The sequence below is a fragment of the Sorex fumeus genome, unplaced genomic scaffold (assembly GCF_029834395.1).
Source record: "Sorex fumeus unplaced genomic scaffold, SorFum_2.1 ptg000033l, whole genome shotgun sequence".
Lineage (NCBI taxonomy): Eukaryota > Metazoa > Chordata > Mammalia > Eulipotyphla > Soricidae > Sorex > Sorex fumeus.
The window spans coordinates 32,386,422-32,405,520 of NW_026606090.1; the positions used below are offsets into that span (position 1 = coordinate 32,386,422).

At 38.4% G+C, this 19,099-nt stretch overlaps 1 protein-coding gene across 1 annotated transcript in view; it reads left to right on the top strand.

The window, feature by feature from the left end:
* Window positions 1-17,947, top strand: part of FAM83B (family with sequence similarity 83 member B) — a 73,248-nt gene extending 55,301 nt beyond the window's left edge. The window contains exons 2-4 of the mRNA XM_056116972.1: window positions 4,233-4,397; window positions 5,031-5,155; window positions 15,655-17,947. Coding sequence (XP_055972947.1) covers window positions 4,233-4,397; window positions 5,031-5,155; window positions 15,655-17,947 — 2,583 coding nt within the window. The remainder of the gene's footprint in view (window positions 1-4,232; window positions 4,398-5,030; window positions 5,156-15,654) is intronic.
* Window positions 17,948-19,099: the final 1,152 nt, after the last annotated feature.

A 19,099-nucleotide genomic window follows, 5' to 3' on the forward strand; every position in this document is an offset into this window, starting at 1 on the left:
GGGTTCAAATCCAGCACTCTCTATGATTCCTGAGCCCCACCAGGAGTGATTCCTGAGCACTATTGGATGTGCCCCCCTCCAAATAGTCTTTGCTTTCTGTTTCTTTATAACGCAAGTCTTCCATTGTTTGTGATTAAATTAATCTTTATTCATTATTTAAGATATACCCATGAAGCGTTGTTCATCTTTTTCATTTATAACCTACCTACCTCCAAGAGCTCTGTACACATGAAATATTTTTTTTTTCTTTCTCAGAAGTATGGGCTGGAGCGATAGCACAGCAGGTAGGGCTTTTGCCTTGCACAAGGCCAACCTGGATTCGATTCCTCCCTCCCTCTCCGAGAGCCTAACAAGTTTTTGAGGATATCCCGCCCGCATGCCAGATCCTGGCAAGCTCCTCGTGGCGTATTCGATATTCGAATATTTGATGCTGCCAAAAACAGTAATAAGTCTCACAATGGAGACATTTCTGGTGCCCGCTCGAGCAAATCGCTGAACAACGGGAGGACAGTGGTACAGTGCTACAGTGCTTCTCCGAAATACAATTACAGTGTATTTGCATCTTATGATATACTCTCCTGAATGGCCTTAAGGTTTCATGTTTGTGAACTTATTATAAAGTGGCAGAATTTATATTATTTTTATTGCATCATGACCTGCAATTTCTGGGCCATCTATCAGGAAAATTTGCTACTGAAAGATAAGTGAAAACCACTGTCCTTGATTCTGTTCTTTGAAAGTACTAGAAGTTATGAAGTTCACTCAAAATTTATAAACAACACAATATATTTCTACCTGTTTTTTAAGCCTACACTTACTGGTGAATAAAAATATTTACTTATTTTCATTTTACAGGCTTAGAATAACAATATCAAAGCAAGAATAGAATTTAACTTGTATTTAATAATATATTTTAAGCAATACCATGTAATGTAACTCATTTCTGTTATCAGAATCAACTTATGTGACTTTTGAAAATATTTTTAGTAATGAAATATATACTTTTTATTTGACTATGGAGTCATTTTAGTCACATGCGCAGTAGGTTTTAGGAGTGTAATACCTTCAGATCAGGTTTGAGATATCTCATTTCTAGTTAACTTTCTCAGAAAGATAACCCACCATAAGTGGTCTACATTTTGTATTCTTGGTACAAATGAAATTTTTACAGGCTTTATAATATTTAGTATATGAAGTGAATTTATAAATTTCATGATCTGAAGTAGAAAACCAGACACCCTAGTAACCTTCCCTGAACATCAATCAGATAAGCTTGTCAAAAATGTGTGATCTAGTCTCCTGGATCCTGGCCCAGACTGTTGGCTGCAGAGCTGAGAAACTCACTTTGGTCTTTCTTTGGTGTGCTACAATCATCCATTGGTTGAGTGACTTCAGTTACTTTTTTGAAAACAGTTTTATCTTGTTAAAGTGGTTTTGCTCATTTCCTGGCTTCTAGTATTTTGTTACATCAGACTTCAGATCAAATTAAAAACAAAATCTCTAGATATATTAATTAGTTTCTTAAAGAATACAATGTTCCATTTACCATTTGGCTGTAAGAGGCAACATAAACTAAATTATTTTGTGCCTGGTAAGGAGGGAACATGAAAGGTGGGTAGGAAACTGGGGACTATGATGTTGGAAGTTCACAGTGATGGCGGGATTGGTGTTGAAAGACAGAACGCCACAAATAAATATATTGTGAACAACTTTGCAAACCACAGTGTTTTAAAGAAATCAGAAATAAAAAAGATTGCCATATGGTGATATGTTTCTTTATTCAAAATAGTTAGCTTCTTAATGGAAAAATGGTTAGTGCCAAACTGTTTTTATATTTAATATAAAAACACTCTTATTATTTTAAGAGTAATTTTGTAAAATATGTTTTAATATGGTAATTTTCTTTTTATCATGTTTGTCTAATCATATCATTCCTTAATGTGTAGTAAATGCATTAATTAATTATGGATGTGACTGAATATTTTTCACATGTTTACTATTCATAGACTATTCATGAGACCTGGGGGAGATCGCTATCAAGAGCTGCATCTTCTTTTTGTTTCATTTTGTTTGGGGCCACACCTGGCTGTGTTCAGAGCTTACTCTCCTGGCTCTGCGTCCAGTTATCTCTCCTGGTGGGGCTTGGGGGACCCCAAGAGTTTTGAGATTCAAACACAGTTGTCCACATGAAAGACACACCCTGCCTACCATAGTATCACTCTGGCATAGCATCTTAGAGTTTAAAAATAAACATCAAATTTGTTGAATTCACTAGAGTAAAATTGTTTTCCTAGAAAAACAATCTGGAGTGAATTTCAAAGCTAGAATGAAGAATGTGATCAACTTGTATAATTTATGAATGTTTCTGTAGCATGCTAAAATGTCTTATTAGAGTAAAATACAGTGATTTAATATATTATGTATGACTCTGCTAACTTTTAGCATTCCTAAGACACCACTCATTACCTTATCACATTACTTCTACTTAATTTCTAATCATAACATTCCCTTTTACTTTTGATGATTTTGTTTCTTGAACCTTTTCCCTCTTTTCAGCATCATTCCCACCTTAACTCCTAGCAATTTTAGTGTACATGGCACAGATCCTTCTAAAGATAAGCTTCTTTCCTTCCCCCATGGTCTTGTCCTGTCTCCGTCATGGACTGCCTTTCAAAGTCATAGTTGCCAGGTAACCGCCTAGCCTAGAAAACTAAATTCACATATCCCCACCTGACTGTTGCTTTCATTTTACTTCTGGTTTACTCTCCATCGTGAGGATTAGTATCCAATATTCCTTTACTTATTTAAGTTTTGTGGCATGGAAGTTTTCAGATGTAAAAAGCCTCGTATATAGAACATGAAAGCATCAGCCAGTTTCAACAATTATCAGTTTGTTGCAATTTTGGCCCTTCTATTATAATATTAGGTGTATATCACAATGCAGCTTATTATCTATAACCACATATAGGTGTTTTTAAAATACATGCCATATTTTTATTATATTAAAATTCACATGAATTCTTTTTCTTTTGCATTTTAAAATGTCTTTTTAAAAATTTTTATTAGTGAAACACCATGAGGTACAGTTGTAGACTTACGAATTTTTGCACTTGGGTTTCAGTTATACAATGATCGAGTACCCATGCCTCTATCAGTGCCCATTCTCCACCACCACTAATCCCAGACCACTAATCCCAGTATCCCTCCCACACTCCCCCTCCCCCCATCCCACCCTGCCTCTGTGGCAGGTCATTCCCTTTTGTTCTCTCTCTCCTTTTGGGTGCTGTGGTTCTCAAAAGAGGCATTGAGTGGCAATCATGTTCAGTCTGTAGTCTACTTTCAACATGCATCTTCCATCCTGGGCGGATGGATCTTCACAACACCCTTTATTTGGTGTTACTGGGCCCGCTCGAGCAAATCCACGATCAACGGGAGGGCCTTTACCTTTTACCTTTACACTTCTCTTAAGCTGTATTTTACTTGTGACAATTCATATATTATTAATTAACCTCTTGGATTCTTATCACTTGTGTTACTTTATTTAGCAGTAGGATCTCACATGCATGAACATACCCATTTGTTTACTATGTTGTTTTTACTTAGAATCGAACAAATTCTATCTTTTCTGTTCCCCGAGTCTCCTTTCTGTTACATCCTCTTGTCCCTTGGTGTTCTCTCCACTAAGCCCATCATTTGGGGGCAGGAGAAATGAATATTACAGTGGGTAGGGCTCTTGTCTTGCATTCTTCTGGCATGGGTTTGATCCCTAACACCTCCTATGGTCCCCCTAACCACTGCCAGGAGTGATCCTTGAGCACGGATCAAGAATGATCCCTAAGCACTGCCAGGTATGACTGGACGTTGCCCCGAAACAAAATATCTGTATCATCCTATAGTGTTTTATACAATGTACCTGTTAATTGTGTTGATTGCTTATGATCTCTTCCCCACCAAATTTAAGATGGGTTGACTCAAGGCAAGGTTTAGAATTCCCTTTTAATATAGTGTGAGTATGTGGTCAGTCTGTCTAATAGTTGCATATGAATTAATGTTACAAATATGTATGAAATTCTTGTATTACAGTTTATCTTCTAATTTGGAAAACTTACAAAATACTTATTTATATATATATTTTATTCATTTACTTATTTTTTCTGTAATCTTCCTGAAAATAAGCAACTTATTATACTTATTGATAATCTTCAATTGCTTTATAATTTTCTCCTTAATAGGTCATTGCGTTGGCGATGGATATATTTACAGATATAGACATTTTCAAAGAACTGGTGGAATCATCACTTCGTGGCATATCTGTATACATTCTGCTTGACGAATACAACTTCAGTCATTTCTTAGCTATGACAGAGAAACAGGGTTGTCAGATTCAGCGGCTCAGGGTAAGAATATCATCTTTTCTATTTCTTAAGCATTTTATGTGCAATGTTTATTACAGTCAAAATGAGGTCCTGTGAAGCTGTCTCATTTAAAGATAAAAATAGAATATATTTAAGGTAGTAAAAGAATTGATCACAGAAAAGACCTTTTGTGCTTCTAGAAGTTGGCTGGAAATACACACATCCCTAAAGGTTGCATAATGTTATTTTCTTGGTAGTGAAGTACATCAACTGCTGAAATAACTTTGCCTCAATTTTGTATGCCACAGCATTAACAACTCTGAATTAAGTAAATCATTTAATTTTCTAAAATAAGGATAGATTTTTATTTTATGTCTTGGTCATCATTCCCTGTAAACTGAAAGAATTTCTTTCATAAGGAGCCTAAGAAATGTAGGAAATCACTTGGTGTATATATATTAATAACTACTATTGAAGTTGTGTTAATGCAAATACTTTAGCAACTGTTTTTTAATATTTCTTGATAATGTTTCAAATTTTCACTGTTTAAAATTTTAATTCTGTTATATTTTTCAACTATACATTTTATTCAAATGTTTTATATGACATGTTTTTCTTTTCATGATGTCCCTTTTCCATCCATAATTTTTCCTTTATATTTGCCTAAAATTTTAGAATATTCGAGTACGGACAGTAAAAGGCCAAGATTATCTTTCAAAAACAGGATCAAAATTTCATGGAAAAATGGAACGGAAATTTTTGCTAATTGATTGTCAGAAAGTTATGTATGGTTCCTACAGGTAAGAACAATTTATTAACCTTCAGTATTTTCCAGTTATTTTTAAACTTTAGCATAATATATATTTTTGTTATTCATTCAAAATAAAAGAGACATATATTTGGAAACTTGAAGAGCTGGATTTTAGTTCTCAGCTTTGCAGAACATTAAGACTTATGACATAACCTAACTTCCTTAGACTTCAAGTTGTTATTCCTAAAATGAGTTTGACAGATATTTCAGGTTTCATATAGCTCTTTGATATAAAAGTGCTTTTGCTCCCTATTAAAAGAGTATAAAATGGGTTATTCTCTCAAGCCTTGGTTCTCTCTTGAGCACATATTCTTTTTGTACCCTGAAGATGCCCATACCTCTCTTTCTCTCACCTCATGCATTCTAAGTAAATTTTATTTAATAAAATCTGTCATGCTTCACATGATCTTGTACAACATCAATGGTCTGACCAAGACGAGACAGCATCAATCACACCACGCCATATTTGACACTGGATTTGTTGGTGATTTTAATGCCAAGATAGGATCAAGAAGATCAGCTGAAGAACTCCACATTGGGACACATGGCCTAGAATGGAACGAACAGGGTGAGAGACTATCTGAGTTCATCATGTCGACCAAGACCGTGCATGGTAATGCACAGTTCCAGAAGGCCGAATCTAAACATTGGACATGGGAGTCTCCAGGTGGACGGTTCCACAACAAAATTGACCACATCATATTCAATCAATGGTTTTGCCTGACCGAAGTGGCTGTTGTCCCAAAATTTCAAATGGGATCAGACCACCGTCCCCTTCGTGCAGAATTCTACTTTGCAGAGTGGAGAGAAAGGGCTGAAAAGTTTAAGAAGAGAACTCCCGTTTTATTTTTTTTTTTAAAAAAAGGGATAAATGATAATGGGGAAAAAATATGAGAGAACTCCCAGAATTACCACCAAGTGGGAGCTCTTTGGCACTATTGCGGCAATATGGGAAGATGCTATTGTTGAAAACGTTGACAAGGATATGATTGACACATCATCTCCCATGATTGTGTGAGGAACACCAAGAGAGAGATAGCCACAAAAAGACGCCTGTCTTCGAAAACTCTTGAGCTCATTCACCAAAGTGACTTGGTGCAAGCCTCGGGCAACCACAAGTGAACATCCGAGCTCAAAAAACAGTGCAGAGAATCAATAAAAGAAGACCTCAAAGAGAGAAGAGCAGCAGTGCTGGCAGATGCGGCAGAAGCCGAGAAAAGCATTTGCAAGGCCCACCTGTACTTCACCAACTACAAGACCAAGATGACTGCCGTCCAACATCCTGATGGATCTATCACATCTTCCAGAAGGGCACTGGAGAAGATTATCCATGATTTCTCCTTGGATCTCTTCGATAGATGTGTCCATCTGCCAATGTACCAAATTCCGCTGGATGGATATATCATTCTCAATGTTCTCCCTTCTGATATCCAACACGCAATTTCATTGGTAAAGAATCAAACAGTACCTGTCCCAGTCAAGGTCAGACCAGAACACCTCAAGAATCTGTCATCGGTACTCATCAATACACTGGTTCGGCTCTTCACATTCTACCCGTCTGAATGCAAAGTTCTGTCCCAATGGAAAACCAGCAGGACTGTAGTATTGTACAAGAAGGGAGACATACACGATATTGGCAACTATAACCTGATCTGCCTATTGACTATCATCTACAAGCTGTTTGCTCGAGTCATCCTGAATTAGATTGGCAGAACACTACATGAAGGACAACCATTAGAGCAAGCCGGGTTCTGAAAAGGATTCTGCCCAATAGACCATACCCACACAATAACCAAGCTCATTGAGGTTTCTCGGGACTTTAAGATGCCACTCTAACATTCATTGATTTAAAGAAGGCCTTTGATTCTTTTGAGACAAGAGTAGTCATCGAAGCCCTAGCCAAACGTGGTGTTCAAACACAATACATCAGGATCCTCCATGAGCTGTATTACAGATTCATTTCCAGGATCTCACCATTCTACAAATAAGTGATCATCCATGTCAAGAGAGGGATTCAGCAGGATGATACCATTTCACCAATACTCTTCAGTGCCACCCTCAAGTACATCATGAGATGACTGGAATGGGAAGGTATGAGAGTGTAGATAGACGGTTAGCAACTACACCACCTCTGCTTCGCTGATGACATCGTTCTAATAACACCAAACATCAGCCAAGTGGCAAAAATTTTGGCTGACTTCGACCATGAGTGTGGAAAGGTCGGACTACAGCTGAATCTCACGAAGACAATGTTTATGAGAAACAGTCTCGTTCTTGACATTCCATTCTCTCTCAATGGAATGAACATCTCCAAATGCATTATTATGTGTACCTAGGTTGAGAAGTCAACATGACAAATGACCTGGCACCTGAGTTGCACAGGAGGAAGAGAGTGGGTAGGAACACCTTCAAGAGCATTGAAAAAATAGCTAAGAGAACAAAGAACCTCCAGTTCTGGTCACATATCTTCATTCCAATGTTCTTCCTGCATTAACATACACCTCACAGACCTGGGCCCTACAAAAATAGGATAAAAAAAAAAACAGGATGAGAATGCTATTTGGGTCTCCCAAAGAGTAATCGAAAGAGCTATGCTTAGAGTATCACACTTCACTCAAATGAGAAAAAGAATGAGGAGTTTCGACCTCCATCGATGGTCAAGAATCAGGGATGCTGTCTCATTTGCCAAGGAATCAAAAATTGATGGCCTCCACATATAATGTGGTTTGGAAATGACTGCTGGACTAGAGCCGTTACCAACTGGATTCCATGGGATGTGAAAAGATCGAGTGGCCGCCCACCTACGAGATGGTCAGACTTCTTCTTCAAGACCCTCAACCATCAGTTTGAGGCTCTTCATGTTCTTAGAACAAACATACGCCATTGGGCTACACTAGCATGTGACAGGGACAAATGGAGACATTATTGGCGCCTGCTCAAGCAAATCGATGAGTGACGGGATTCAAGTGATCAAGTGATTATGCTTCACTGAATTTTTTAATTAAAAAATATAAAGTGTGGAAGTAGCAACATATGTTCTTAAAAAATAAGAAGTCTTCTCTTTGAAAAACTTATCAAATAGATTTTTCTTATTTTAATATATTTAGAATTTGATAATTCTCATGAGCCACTGTAGTGTCATTGAACAAAAATGGCTCTGGTTATCCTAGACTGGAGATCAGAGAAATGGTGCAGATCATTTGTCACATGGCTGCTCCTGATTCCATCCTCAGCACCTCCTAAATTCCCGAAGTCTGCCGTGAGTGTTTCCCTGAGCTCAGGGTCTGAATGAAGCCCTGAGCACTGCTGTATGTTTACCCCAAACAAACAAGCCAAAACAACATAAAATAATATAGAAATGTCATGGACACTAGACTCAGCTGCTCGATTCAAAATTCTATTCTCCAGTATCTTTTTAATCTGCCACTAAAAATATATTTTGCTATTCTGTGGTTTGGTTCTTTCAGTTTTTGTTCCTGTTCCTTATGATAGATCTACAAGCTAGTCGCTTTCATCGCCATTTGATCAGTGATGATGCTGAAGTTTCAAACTTCAAGTTTATGCTTTAAGTTTCAGTTTTTAATGGCTGAAGCCACGCAACCAAGGGCCAGAGGCAGCCCACACCAGGCTGCCCCAAGAGAATCATCATTTCTTAAATTGACTTCCCTAGTGTTATTAGATGGTCTGGCATCCAGCTGACTGGGCTACACAAGGAGACCGTATTGAAAGGCACATCGAGCTACAATAAATGGCTGTGAACTGTTATGTGGTCCGAGCAGAGCAGCTTCATTATAAAGACAGTGGGAAGAAATCAGGAGAGCGAATATAAATAGGACAATAGAAGGTGAAAGTTTTGTCTCTTTTCTTTACATGAGAGCTTCAAAAAAAGGTATCATTGTTTTACGTGGTTAGCTATTGGCAGCTTCCTTACTTGGTTATACCTTAATTTGCCCCATTGTATATTTAAGGTAATCATAGAACCCACCTCTTGTCATTGTGGGAATAAAATGAGTCCAGGCATCCTAAGTTTTTAATGTTAGCTATGGTTTTAAATTTTGTTTTAAAATTTTAACTGTTATTTTCTGCTAATTTCCCCTTTATTGGGGCTGTTTGAAATTCAAAAGGAAAACCTGTTAAGAGTAGAAATTACAACTAGTGCTTTAAATTAATGAGTCTTTTAAAAAGACTCATTAAAAGGATATGTATTTGTTCAGAACCACTTGCTGTAGAGGGTTTTTAATTGAAATTTTAATTAAAATTGGGTATTTAGTTAACTGATAGAATGGAGTACATTAGTTAATCTCATCATAATTGATGCTGTCTTTATAATATAATTTTATTTTTAAGATTATCTTCAGTGGTAAATTCATCTCAGTTTGCTGACACTAAGTGTTAATGAATACTGTATGTTGAGATGAGCTACTTGAGTATTAATGTTTGGAAAACAACAAAATTTTATTTTTCATTGTTTCATTTTTAGGGTTAGGGTTAGGGTTAGATTATAAGCTAGTATTAATATTTTTCATTGTTTCATTTTTAGGGTTAGGGTTAGATTATAAGCTAGTATTAATATTTTTCATTGTTTCATTTTTAGGAATAGGGTTAGGGTTAGATTATAAGCTAGTATGAATATTCAAGTTTATATTTGTGGGAGTAAATACCAAATGTGTATCAACACATGACACATTATAAAAATGTATCAATATATGATCATTAATAAAATCTATTAAGGTACTTAATATCAGTTTTAAATACACCATTAATTTAAAAATAATTAATGGTTATTAGACATTTGTTTTTTTATTAATTAACATGGACCTTTGCTATTACTAGCATATTGTAATTGGATCTGGTAATTATAAGCCAGTTTTCATTGAATCTGGATAAATTTTACTTATGTTTGGTTAAAAAACAGCCTAATGTATTAGCTCATATTATAGCACTGCCATTGATTTTCGCATCCAAAATTTCAAAATACCTCCTTAATTCAGTTATTTACCCTACAATGTCTTCACGCTTTAAAGTTTCATCATTTCTCCAAAGACTTGGTCATGCAGTATGTCTGCCTCAGCATCCTCGCCACCAGGCACACAGAGCAAGTCATTTACCACCACTACCATCACTCTAGTGTCCATGCTTCAGAACAGACTTTTGAATCGATGTGTGCGAATTACCTTCTGAATTGGATGCTACCCTCATTTGAAAATGCCACACAAACAACTGGAATAGATGTAGTATTGTCCACAAGGTTGCTGGGACTGTGTATATTTTTTCTTTACTCCAAGTGTATTTTGTCTTTTCACTTTAATCTCTATTTTTTACATCTAAGATTTTTCAGTTTTATAGCCATCTTCTAAACTTTTCTTGCTTTAAAGGTCCATTCATTTTTGCCCTGTGTTAATATTTAAGAATGAAGGAATCTTTAAAATAAAGTGAAAATCGTGTGGGAAATGCTTATCAACTGCTGAATTTATAGGGGGATGATTTGATGAGGTTCTTACAATTTTCCATCACATTTCTAAATGATAGAATAAACAGCTTTTTATTCTGGAGCCCCTCAGCATCTTCAAAGATGAATCTTTTAATCGAATATATTAAATTGAAAGTCTTTCTGCTACCTGAAATTATATTACATTATTTCTGGTTTACCAAAGCAAAGAACCTCTTCCAGTTGCCATCTGTTTGACTAATATCATTTTCTTCTCAGCATCCTACGTCATAAAAAGTAAATGTGTTCAATTCATCATATGATAGAATAATTTGGCAGTTATTTTTATTTCATACCTTTGTGTATAATTTTATGACATACATAACTTTTATTTTGTCTTGTTACTGGCTCAGCATTTTCACTAAATAATTTAGTTTCTATGCTGGTTTTGGCCACTTTTACATTATTCTAACTACTGTATCCATAGTAAGCTTAACCCTTTATTTTTTTTTTTTTTTTTTTTGCTTTTTGTGTCACACCCAGCGATGCACAGGGGTTACTCCTGGCTCTGCACTCAGGAATTATCCCTGGCGGTGCTCAGGGGACCATATGGGATGCTGGGAATCGAACCCGGGTCGACCGCGTGCAAGGCAGACGTCCTACCCGCTGTGCTATTGCTCCAGCCCCGCCCTTTATTTTTTCATGTCTACATTACAAATAGCTAATAGGAAAAAAGGCAAAAGTATTTTTATTATAATGTATCCAAATTTTGAAACAAGTCTTACCTAATAAAATTCTGTGCTTTGATTTTAAGGTTTCGCCACTAGCTCATGTGGTAGTTTCTCTACTTCAACTAAATATACTTTGTTTAACTAAACCGTGGCCCTTACTCTTTCCTTTATTGTCTGTGTTTCTTCTTTCACACAAGATGTGCTTCTTCGCCTTTTATGTGTGAACTTCTGAGTAGGTGTGGTCAAAACCTTGGTAAACTTCTATTTTTTCTAGTGCTTTTTCTTATATTTGACAGCTGACTATTCCTTTACTTTGTGTCTATAATCTATTTTATTGTAATATCTTCAGTTGAATTGAAACTTATTAATGACTTAATTTTGTCACATTTCTTTAACTCACCCCATCACCCCAGTCTTCCACAAATGTGTATTATAAAGAACACCACTTAAATATCCTTCTCACACCATGCATTCAGTAAACATAGTTAAAATTACACCTATTAAAATATACCAAGAGAAGCATACCACATTTGGTGGGGTTTAAAGTATAAGGCAGCCAATCACAGGGGAAATATATTTATAAAGATATATACATACTTGATCACTTGATCACTTGACATCTCATGACTCATCGATTTGCTCGAGCAAGCACCATTTACATGGGCTACTGTAGCCCAATGGCGTCTGCTCGTTCTAGGAATACGAAGAGCCTCAAACCGATCATTCAGGGTCTTGACAAAATAGTCTGACCATCTCATAGGTGGACAGCCATGAGTCTTTTGATGACCTATGGAATCCAGTCAATAATGGCTCTAGTCCAGCAGCCTTCTCCAAATCTCATTTTGTGTCCAGCCCATCTGATTTTCGACGCCTTAGCAAACGAGATAGTGTCCCTGATTCTTGGGTCGACAGAGGTTGGAACTCCAGATTCTTTCTCTCATTTGAGTGAAGCATGATACTCCAAGCATAGCTCTTTCAGTTCCTCTTTAGGAGACCCAAAAAGCGTTTCATCCTGTTTTCATATTGCGCAGGTCTATGAAGCGTATGTTAATGCAGGAAGAACAGTGGTATCAAAGAGGTATGCCTGGAACCGGAGGTTCTTAACTTTCTTAAAGTCCTCTTAACTTTCTTCAGTGCCCTTGGAGGCATTCCAAGCCACTCTCTTCCTCCTGTGCAACTCAGGTTCCAGCTCATTGGTCATATTGACTTCTCAACCAGGGTACACATAACTGTTGCATTTGAATGTGTTCATTCAATTGAGAGCAAATGGAATGTCAGGAACAAGACTTTCTCAAAATAATTCTCTTCATAAGATTTAGCTGTACTCTGACCTTTCTGCACTCACAGTCAAAGTTGGACCAGTATTTTGCCGCTTCGCTGATGTTTGGTGTTATTAGAATGTCATCAGCGAAGCAGAGGTGGTATAGTTGCCAACCATCTATCTTCACTCCCATTCCTTCCCATTCCAGTCATCGCATAACGTTCTTGAGGGTGGCATTGAAGAGTATTGGTGAAATGGTATCACCCTGCCGAACCCCTCTCTTAAAATCGATGATCACCTCCTTATAGAATGGTGAGATCCTGGTAGTGAATCCGCAATACAGCTCACAGAGGATTCTGACGTACTGAGTTTGAATGCCCTGATTGGCTAGGGCTTCAATGACCGCTTCCGTCTCAACAGAATCAAAGGCCTTCTTTAAATCAATGAACGTTAAACAGAGCGGCATCTTGAACTCCAGAGAAACCTCAATGAGCTTGATTATCATGTAGATATGGTCGATTGTGCTGGATCCTTTGCAGAACCCAGCTTGCTTGCATGGTTGTCCTTCATCTAGTGTTCTGCCAATCCTATTCAGGATGACTTGAGTGGACAGCTTGTAGACGACAGACAACAGGCAGATCAGGTGATAGTTGCCAATGTCGTGGATGTCTCCCTTCTTGTACAGTAGTACAGTCCTGCTGGTTTTCCATTGGGACAAAACCTTGCATTCAGACAGATAGTGTGTGAAGAGCCGAGCCAGTATATTGATGAGAAAGGGCAGCAGGTTCTTCAGGTATTCGGGTCTGACCTTGTCTGGGCCAGGTGCTGTTCGCTTCTTTACTGACAAAATGGCATGTCAGATTTTGGAAGGGAGGATGTTGGGAATGACATATCCATTCTGCGGAATTTGGTATGCGGGCAAGTGGACATGGCTATTGAAGAGATTCAAGTAGAAGTAACGGATAATCTTCTCCAGTGCCCTTCTGGAAGATGTGACAGATCCATCAGGATGTTGGAGGGCATTCATCTTGGTCTTGTAGTTGGCGAAGGACAGGCGGGCGTTGCAAATGCTTTTCCTGGCTTCTGCCGCATCTACCATCACTGCTGCTCTTCTCTCTTTGAAGTCTTCCTTTATCACCTCTCTGCACTGCTTTTTGAGCTCAGATGTTCACTTGCGGTTGCCTGAGGATTTCACCAGGCCACGTTGGCGAATGAGCTCAAGAGTTTTCGAACATAGGTGTCTTTTTGTGGCTATTTCTCTTTTGGCGTTCCTCACACAATCATGGAGATGCTGAACCAGTTGATCATATTCCTCATCAACATTGTCAACAACGGCATCTTCCCATGTTACACAATAGTGCCAAAGAGCTCCCAGTTGGTGGTCATTCTGGGAGTTCTCTTCTTAAACTTTGCAGCCCTTTCTTCCCTCTCCGTGAAGTAGAATTTTGCACAAAGGCTATGGTATACCATTCCGATTTGGAAATTTGGTACAACAGCCACATCGGCCAGACAAAACTGTCGATTGAATATGTTGTGGTCAATTTCACCATCCACCAGGAGACTCCCATGTCCAACATTTAGATTCAGCCTTCTTGAACTGTGACTTACCATGGATGGCCTTGGTCGACATGATGAACTCAGACAGTCTCTCACCCTGTTCGTTCCATTCTAGGCCATCAGTCCCGATCTAGATTTCTTTGGCTGATCTTCTTGGTTCCCTCTTGGCATTAAAATCACTGACAATCTTGTATACATATATATACACACCACACACACACACACACACACACACACACACACGTTTCAACCTTTAACAACATGTTAGTAATCTCCTCTAGAAGGCTTAATGGCTCCTGGGTGAAATACAAGAATCTTCACACCCTTTTCTCTAAGAAACCATTTTTGAATAATTTTTAGCATATTATTCATAACAAGCAGTACAAACTTTAAAAATTTATCCAATCATAGTATCAATAATCTTGTTTGTTACATATTGATGTTTACATAATTTATAAATATTAAGTGTTACTGTTTACTATTTTTTTACTATTTTCATTTGCCTTTGCTACTGTCTTCATAGAAAATGCTCCTGCATCTCTGAATTTCATTTTTCATTCTGTATTAACCTCATGTATCATTTACTTTATTGAATACATATTATATTGGCAATTTATTTACAGCTTAGTGACTATTTTGTCTAAATTTTTATGCTTTTAAATACCATATTTTTTATTTGTGAAATTATTAAGAAATTCCAGTATAAATTGTACCTCAAATATTGAGAAAGGGGGAAGGAGAGATTATACAGGAGATAAGACTTGCATACAGCCAACCCCAGTGCAACACCTGCACTATAATACTGGCCTGTCTTACATTAGAGCATGTCAGATCTACAGGAATTCTTTCAGCTGTTCTGTTCATGTTCTCATTTTGGATATGACAAATGAAAACCCAAACTTATGTTGCTGCTTAACTAATAAGAAACTAGGTCTCGCAACTTTCTCAGCTGCTGACTTTGCTAAAAACTTCCTGGATAAAGTAGCACTGTAGTACTGTCCTCCCATTGTTCATCAATTTGCTAGAGAGGGCACCAGTAAGTCTCCATTGTGAGACTTGTTGTTACTGTTTTTGGCATATCAAATACGCCACGGGGAGCTTGCCAGCCTCTGGCGTGTGGCCAGGATACTCTCAGTAGCTTGCTGGGCTCTCCAAGAAGGAGGGAGGAATTGAACCTGGGTTGGCTGCATGCAAGGCAAACACCCTACCTGCTGTGCTATCACTCCATCCCTGTCTGGAACAATATAAGCAAGTATGGGTAGATTTAAATCAGAACTTGAATTCCTTCAGTAGATGTTTCTCTCTACTCCCATCTACAAAAAATGGATGGGAGTGGAGGCACATGCATCACAAGGACATTACATAATGACTTAAGGTGATGTAAATTATGGTAGCAAAGGAAACTAAATCAAAATACTCTTGTTGTATGCAAAGAGATGTTTTCTTAGTAGAACTATTATTAATGTTTTAACTTTCCCAAACTGAATTTTTTTACTTTTTATTTTTTTCAGCTATATGTGGTCATTTGAAAAAGTCCACCTGAGCATGGTTCAGATAATCTCAGGAAAACTTGTCGAATCCTTTGACGAAGAGTTTAGAACTCTCTACGCCAGGTCCTGCATTCCCAGCTCATTCGTTCAAGAAGAATCAGTGAGGGTGAAGCGTGGCAAAGCGGTCTGGGAGAATGGCAATTACCAGCGATCAGTTTCTTCACTTGCTTCTGTGTCCAGCCAAAGAAACCATTTCAGTAGACAAGATCCCATTCACAAACTTGATGGTAGCTACTTCCAAAACAGAGGCATGTTTACCCGAAATGAACACGACAAATATGGCATAAGAAACCATGGCTATAAACCACATTTTGTTCCAAACTTGAATGGTCCAAATGCTGTCCGTCAGTATCAACCCAGTCAGCTTAGTGAAAACTGGAAGAGGCACAGCTATGCCGGGGAACTGTCAGAAACGGCTCCTTACCTGATGCTGAACAGAGCGATGAATCGAAACATGAATCCTGCCAATAACTGGAGAAGGTCCACCGAGAGCCTCAGCGTGGCGTCCTCCTCCAGGGGAGGCTGCATCAACCAGCAGAACATTCCTTCCCAGAGCTTTGCCGATCGGCTTGCACAGAGGAAAACACCAAATCTTGGAGAAAGGAATTCAAACATGCGGAGGTCTTTTCACGGGACAGATAACCATGTCCGTCTTCTGCAACAGCGAATGCCAACCCTTGAACATACCACTAAATCGTTCCTGCGTAACTGGAGAATTGAATCCTACTTAAATGATCAGTCAGAGTTACCAGCTGAGTCCAATGGCTCTGCTCTGGGAGACCGGCTGGAGGGCTATGATTGTCCTGAGAACCTGAAAGCTAGCGCCCTTTATAACCATTCCCGGCTGCGTTCCTCTTTTATGTTTAAACCAACTTTACCTGAGCAGCAGGAAGTTAACAGTTGTACAACTGGATCCTCAAGTTCAACCTTCATTGGTTCCCAGGGAAGTGACACACGGAAAGAGGTCCCAGATACCATGACAGCTGTACCTTTGACAGACAAACCCGTGCAAGAATCAGTCCCCAAGCCTCCGGTGCAGTCAGAGGCACCCAAATCTCACACTCTGCAGGTTCCTGAAAACCACTCGACAGTCTCAAACCAAACTACAAATGGCCAGACAGAGGCAAACCACTACATATACACTACCTTGTGTGGGAATAAAGAGTCAGGAAACCCAAGCGTTCAGCACAATGAGAATCTGCTCAAGAGGAGAAGTTTCCCATTCTTTGAACATGCAAAAGGCAGTTTTGATCACGGAAATAATAAGCATCATGTGTATAGTACCCTTACCCGGAATCGGATTCGACAGCCGGAAAAACCCAAGGAGGATGTTCTGAAGGGCTCTAAGAGTATGCACAACGTGGCCCAGGACACGGGGGAGGAGGAGCTGGCCATTGGGAGGGAGCCCCCAAGCGTCGCTGCCGTCAAGTCCATCTCCATGGCTGCTCTGCTTGACGTGAATAAAGAGGAACCCAAAGACGTTACACCCAAGAAAGAAGGAAAGGGTTCTCCAAGTTTCTTGAAAAAGGGATCTCAGAAGTTAAGATCATTTCTCAGTCTTTCTCCAGATAAGAAAGACAATCTGTCAAAAAGTAAAGGATCTGCTTTTTACAAAATGTGCAGTAGTTCTGACACTTTAGTTTCTGAGGCCGAAGATAATCAGAAACTGAAAAAGTCCGAACCCAAAGTCGATTCATCTCCAAGAAGAAAGCGTACTTCCTCATCGAACTCCCAAGGCAGCGTCCACAGGAGTAAGGAGGATGTCGTGGTAAATGCCTCTCCAGGGATGAGCTCTCCATCGGAGGAGTGCAGTAAAATCATACCCCCTCCAGGCCCCGTTGAACACAAGTTCTTGGAAAGGGCAGGAGATGCCAGTGCCCCAAGATTCAACACGGAACAGATTCAATACCAGGATTCGAAGGAGACCAGTACAGCCGTGGCTCCTCACAGAAAACCAACTGCTCCCAGAACGAAGCCTAACGAGATCCTCAGGACTCATTCCATTGACCGGCGTGTTTATAGTCGCTTTGAGCCATTTTGTAAGATTGAGAGCTCACTTCAACCAACAGGCAGTATGGCAAACAGTGGTATGCACCGCCCAGACATGAAATCCACAACTATGGGCAACAGCTATGGGAGATCCAGTCCGCTGCTAAATTACAACACTGGTGTTTATCACTCATACCAGCCAAGTGCAGGTAAATTTCGTGGATTTGTGCAGAAGTTTGAGAACTTCCTACACAAAAATAAGTGAGATTCTGTAATTTCAAGAAGATAGGATAGTCTAAATGAATGTGACTATACATACTGGTCCAAAGAAGCACAGTGTGCTGTTTTTGTAACTCGCCAATTAATTTCTCTTGGTGCAAAATATGAGTTATGATGTATATATCACCAGCATACTAATGTACAGTAAAAGAGTTGCTCCATGTAACCAAGTTAGGTATATTTTATTATTCTGTAGGTAGAATGTCTATAAAACCAGGGTTTTTTTTTAAGTGGCAATGGTAAAAGAAACAGACTTAAATTGTTTTCTACATACAATGGATCTCAAGTGTTATGTGTAAATTAGTAAGGAGATGGTACATAGATTTTTAACCATATATTTTAAAGTCTTTCCTTTAAACAAAAAGAAAAAAAAACAGGATCACAGAGTTATCAGTGACCTTTTTATAACATCTTTTTGAGGTTTTCATATCTTCATATTATGATAAAATTGAAATCTTTTTTAAATTAGCTTAATTTTATAGGATAACTTTTATTTTATTCATGTTTTATTTTCTGTATAGAACTGGTTGGGCAGTTATGAAACAAATTAAGCTACATAGTATTTTTAAAAATTTTACCTGAGGTGTTTGTAAAGACAGCATTTAGCACACCATGCATCCTTTAGATATATTTTGCTAATCCATGAGAAGAGCCCTGGTCTTGCTTCCTTCCAATCTTCCCAGGGAGCCAGATTCGCACACATTGCTTAGCTGCCCCTCTTTAAGTCATTCTTTCAAACTAGGATGTCGGCAGGAATTTGCGCATTTTAGAGTTTTGCTCCTTTTTTCTCTATATAATGAAGCTTTTAGAAAGGTAAGCCTCTGCGGACGCTGATATTAGTATGACACATTAGTGGTGTGACGTATGATATAATATGACATGATATTAATATGGTATAACATGACATATTTTTATGACAGTGCTTTCGGTGTCTCACTTTCAAACATTGTCTTTGCTCTGTTTTTAAACTGTTCCAAATGCAGCACAACTCTGGGAATTTCCATAAGAATGCCATCATGAAACTGGCAATAGAAAAGGAAAAAATAAGTTCATTATCATCTGTTTCTGTGCTATAGAAATCTGTTCATTGTATTTGGAGCTGGGCAGGGAATGGAGCTCAATGTCAAATGCGTTTTCC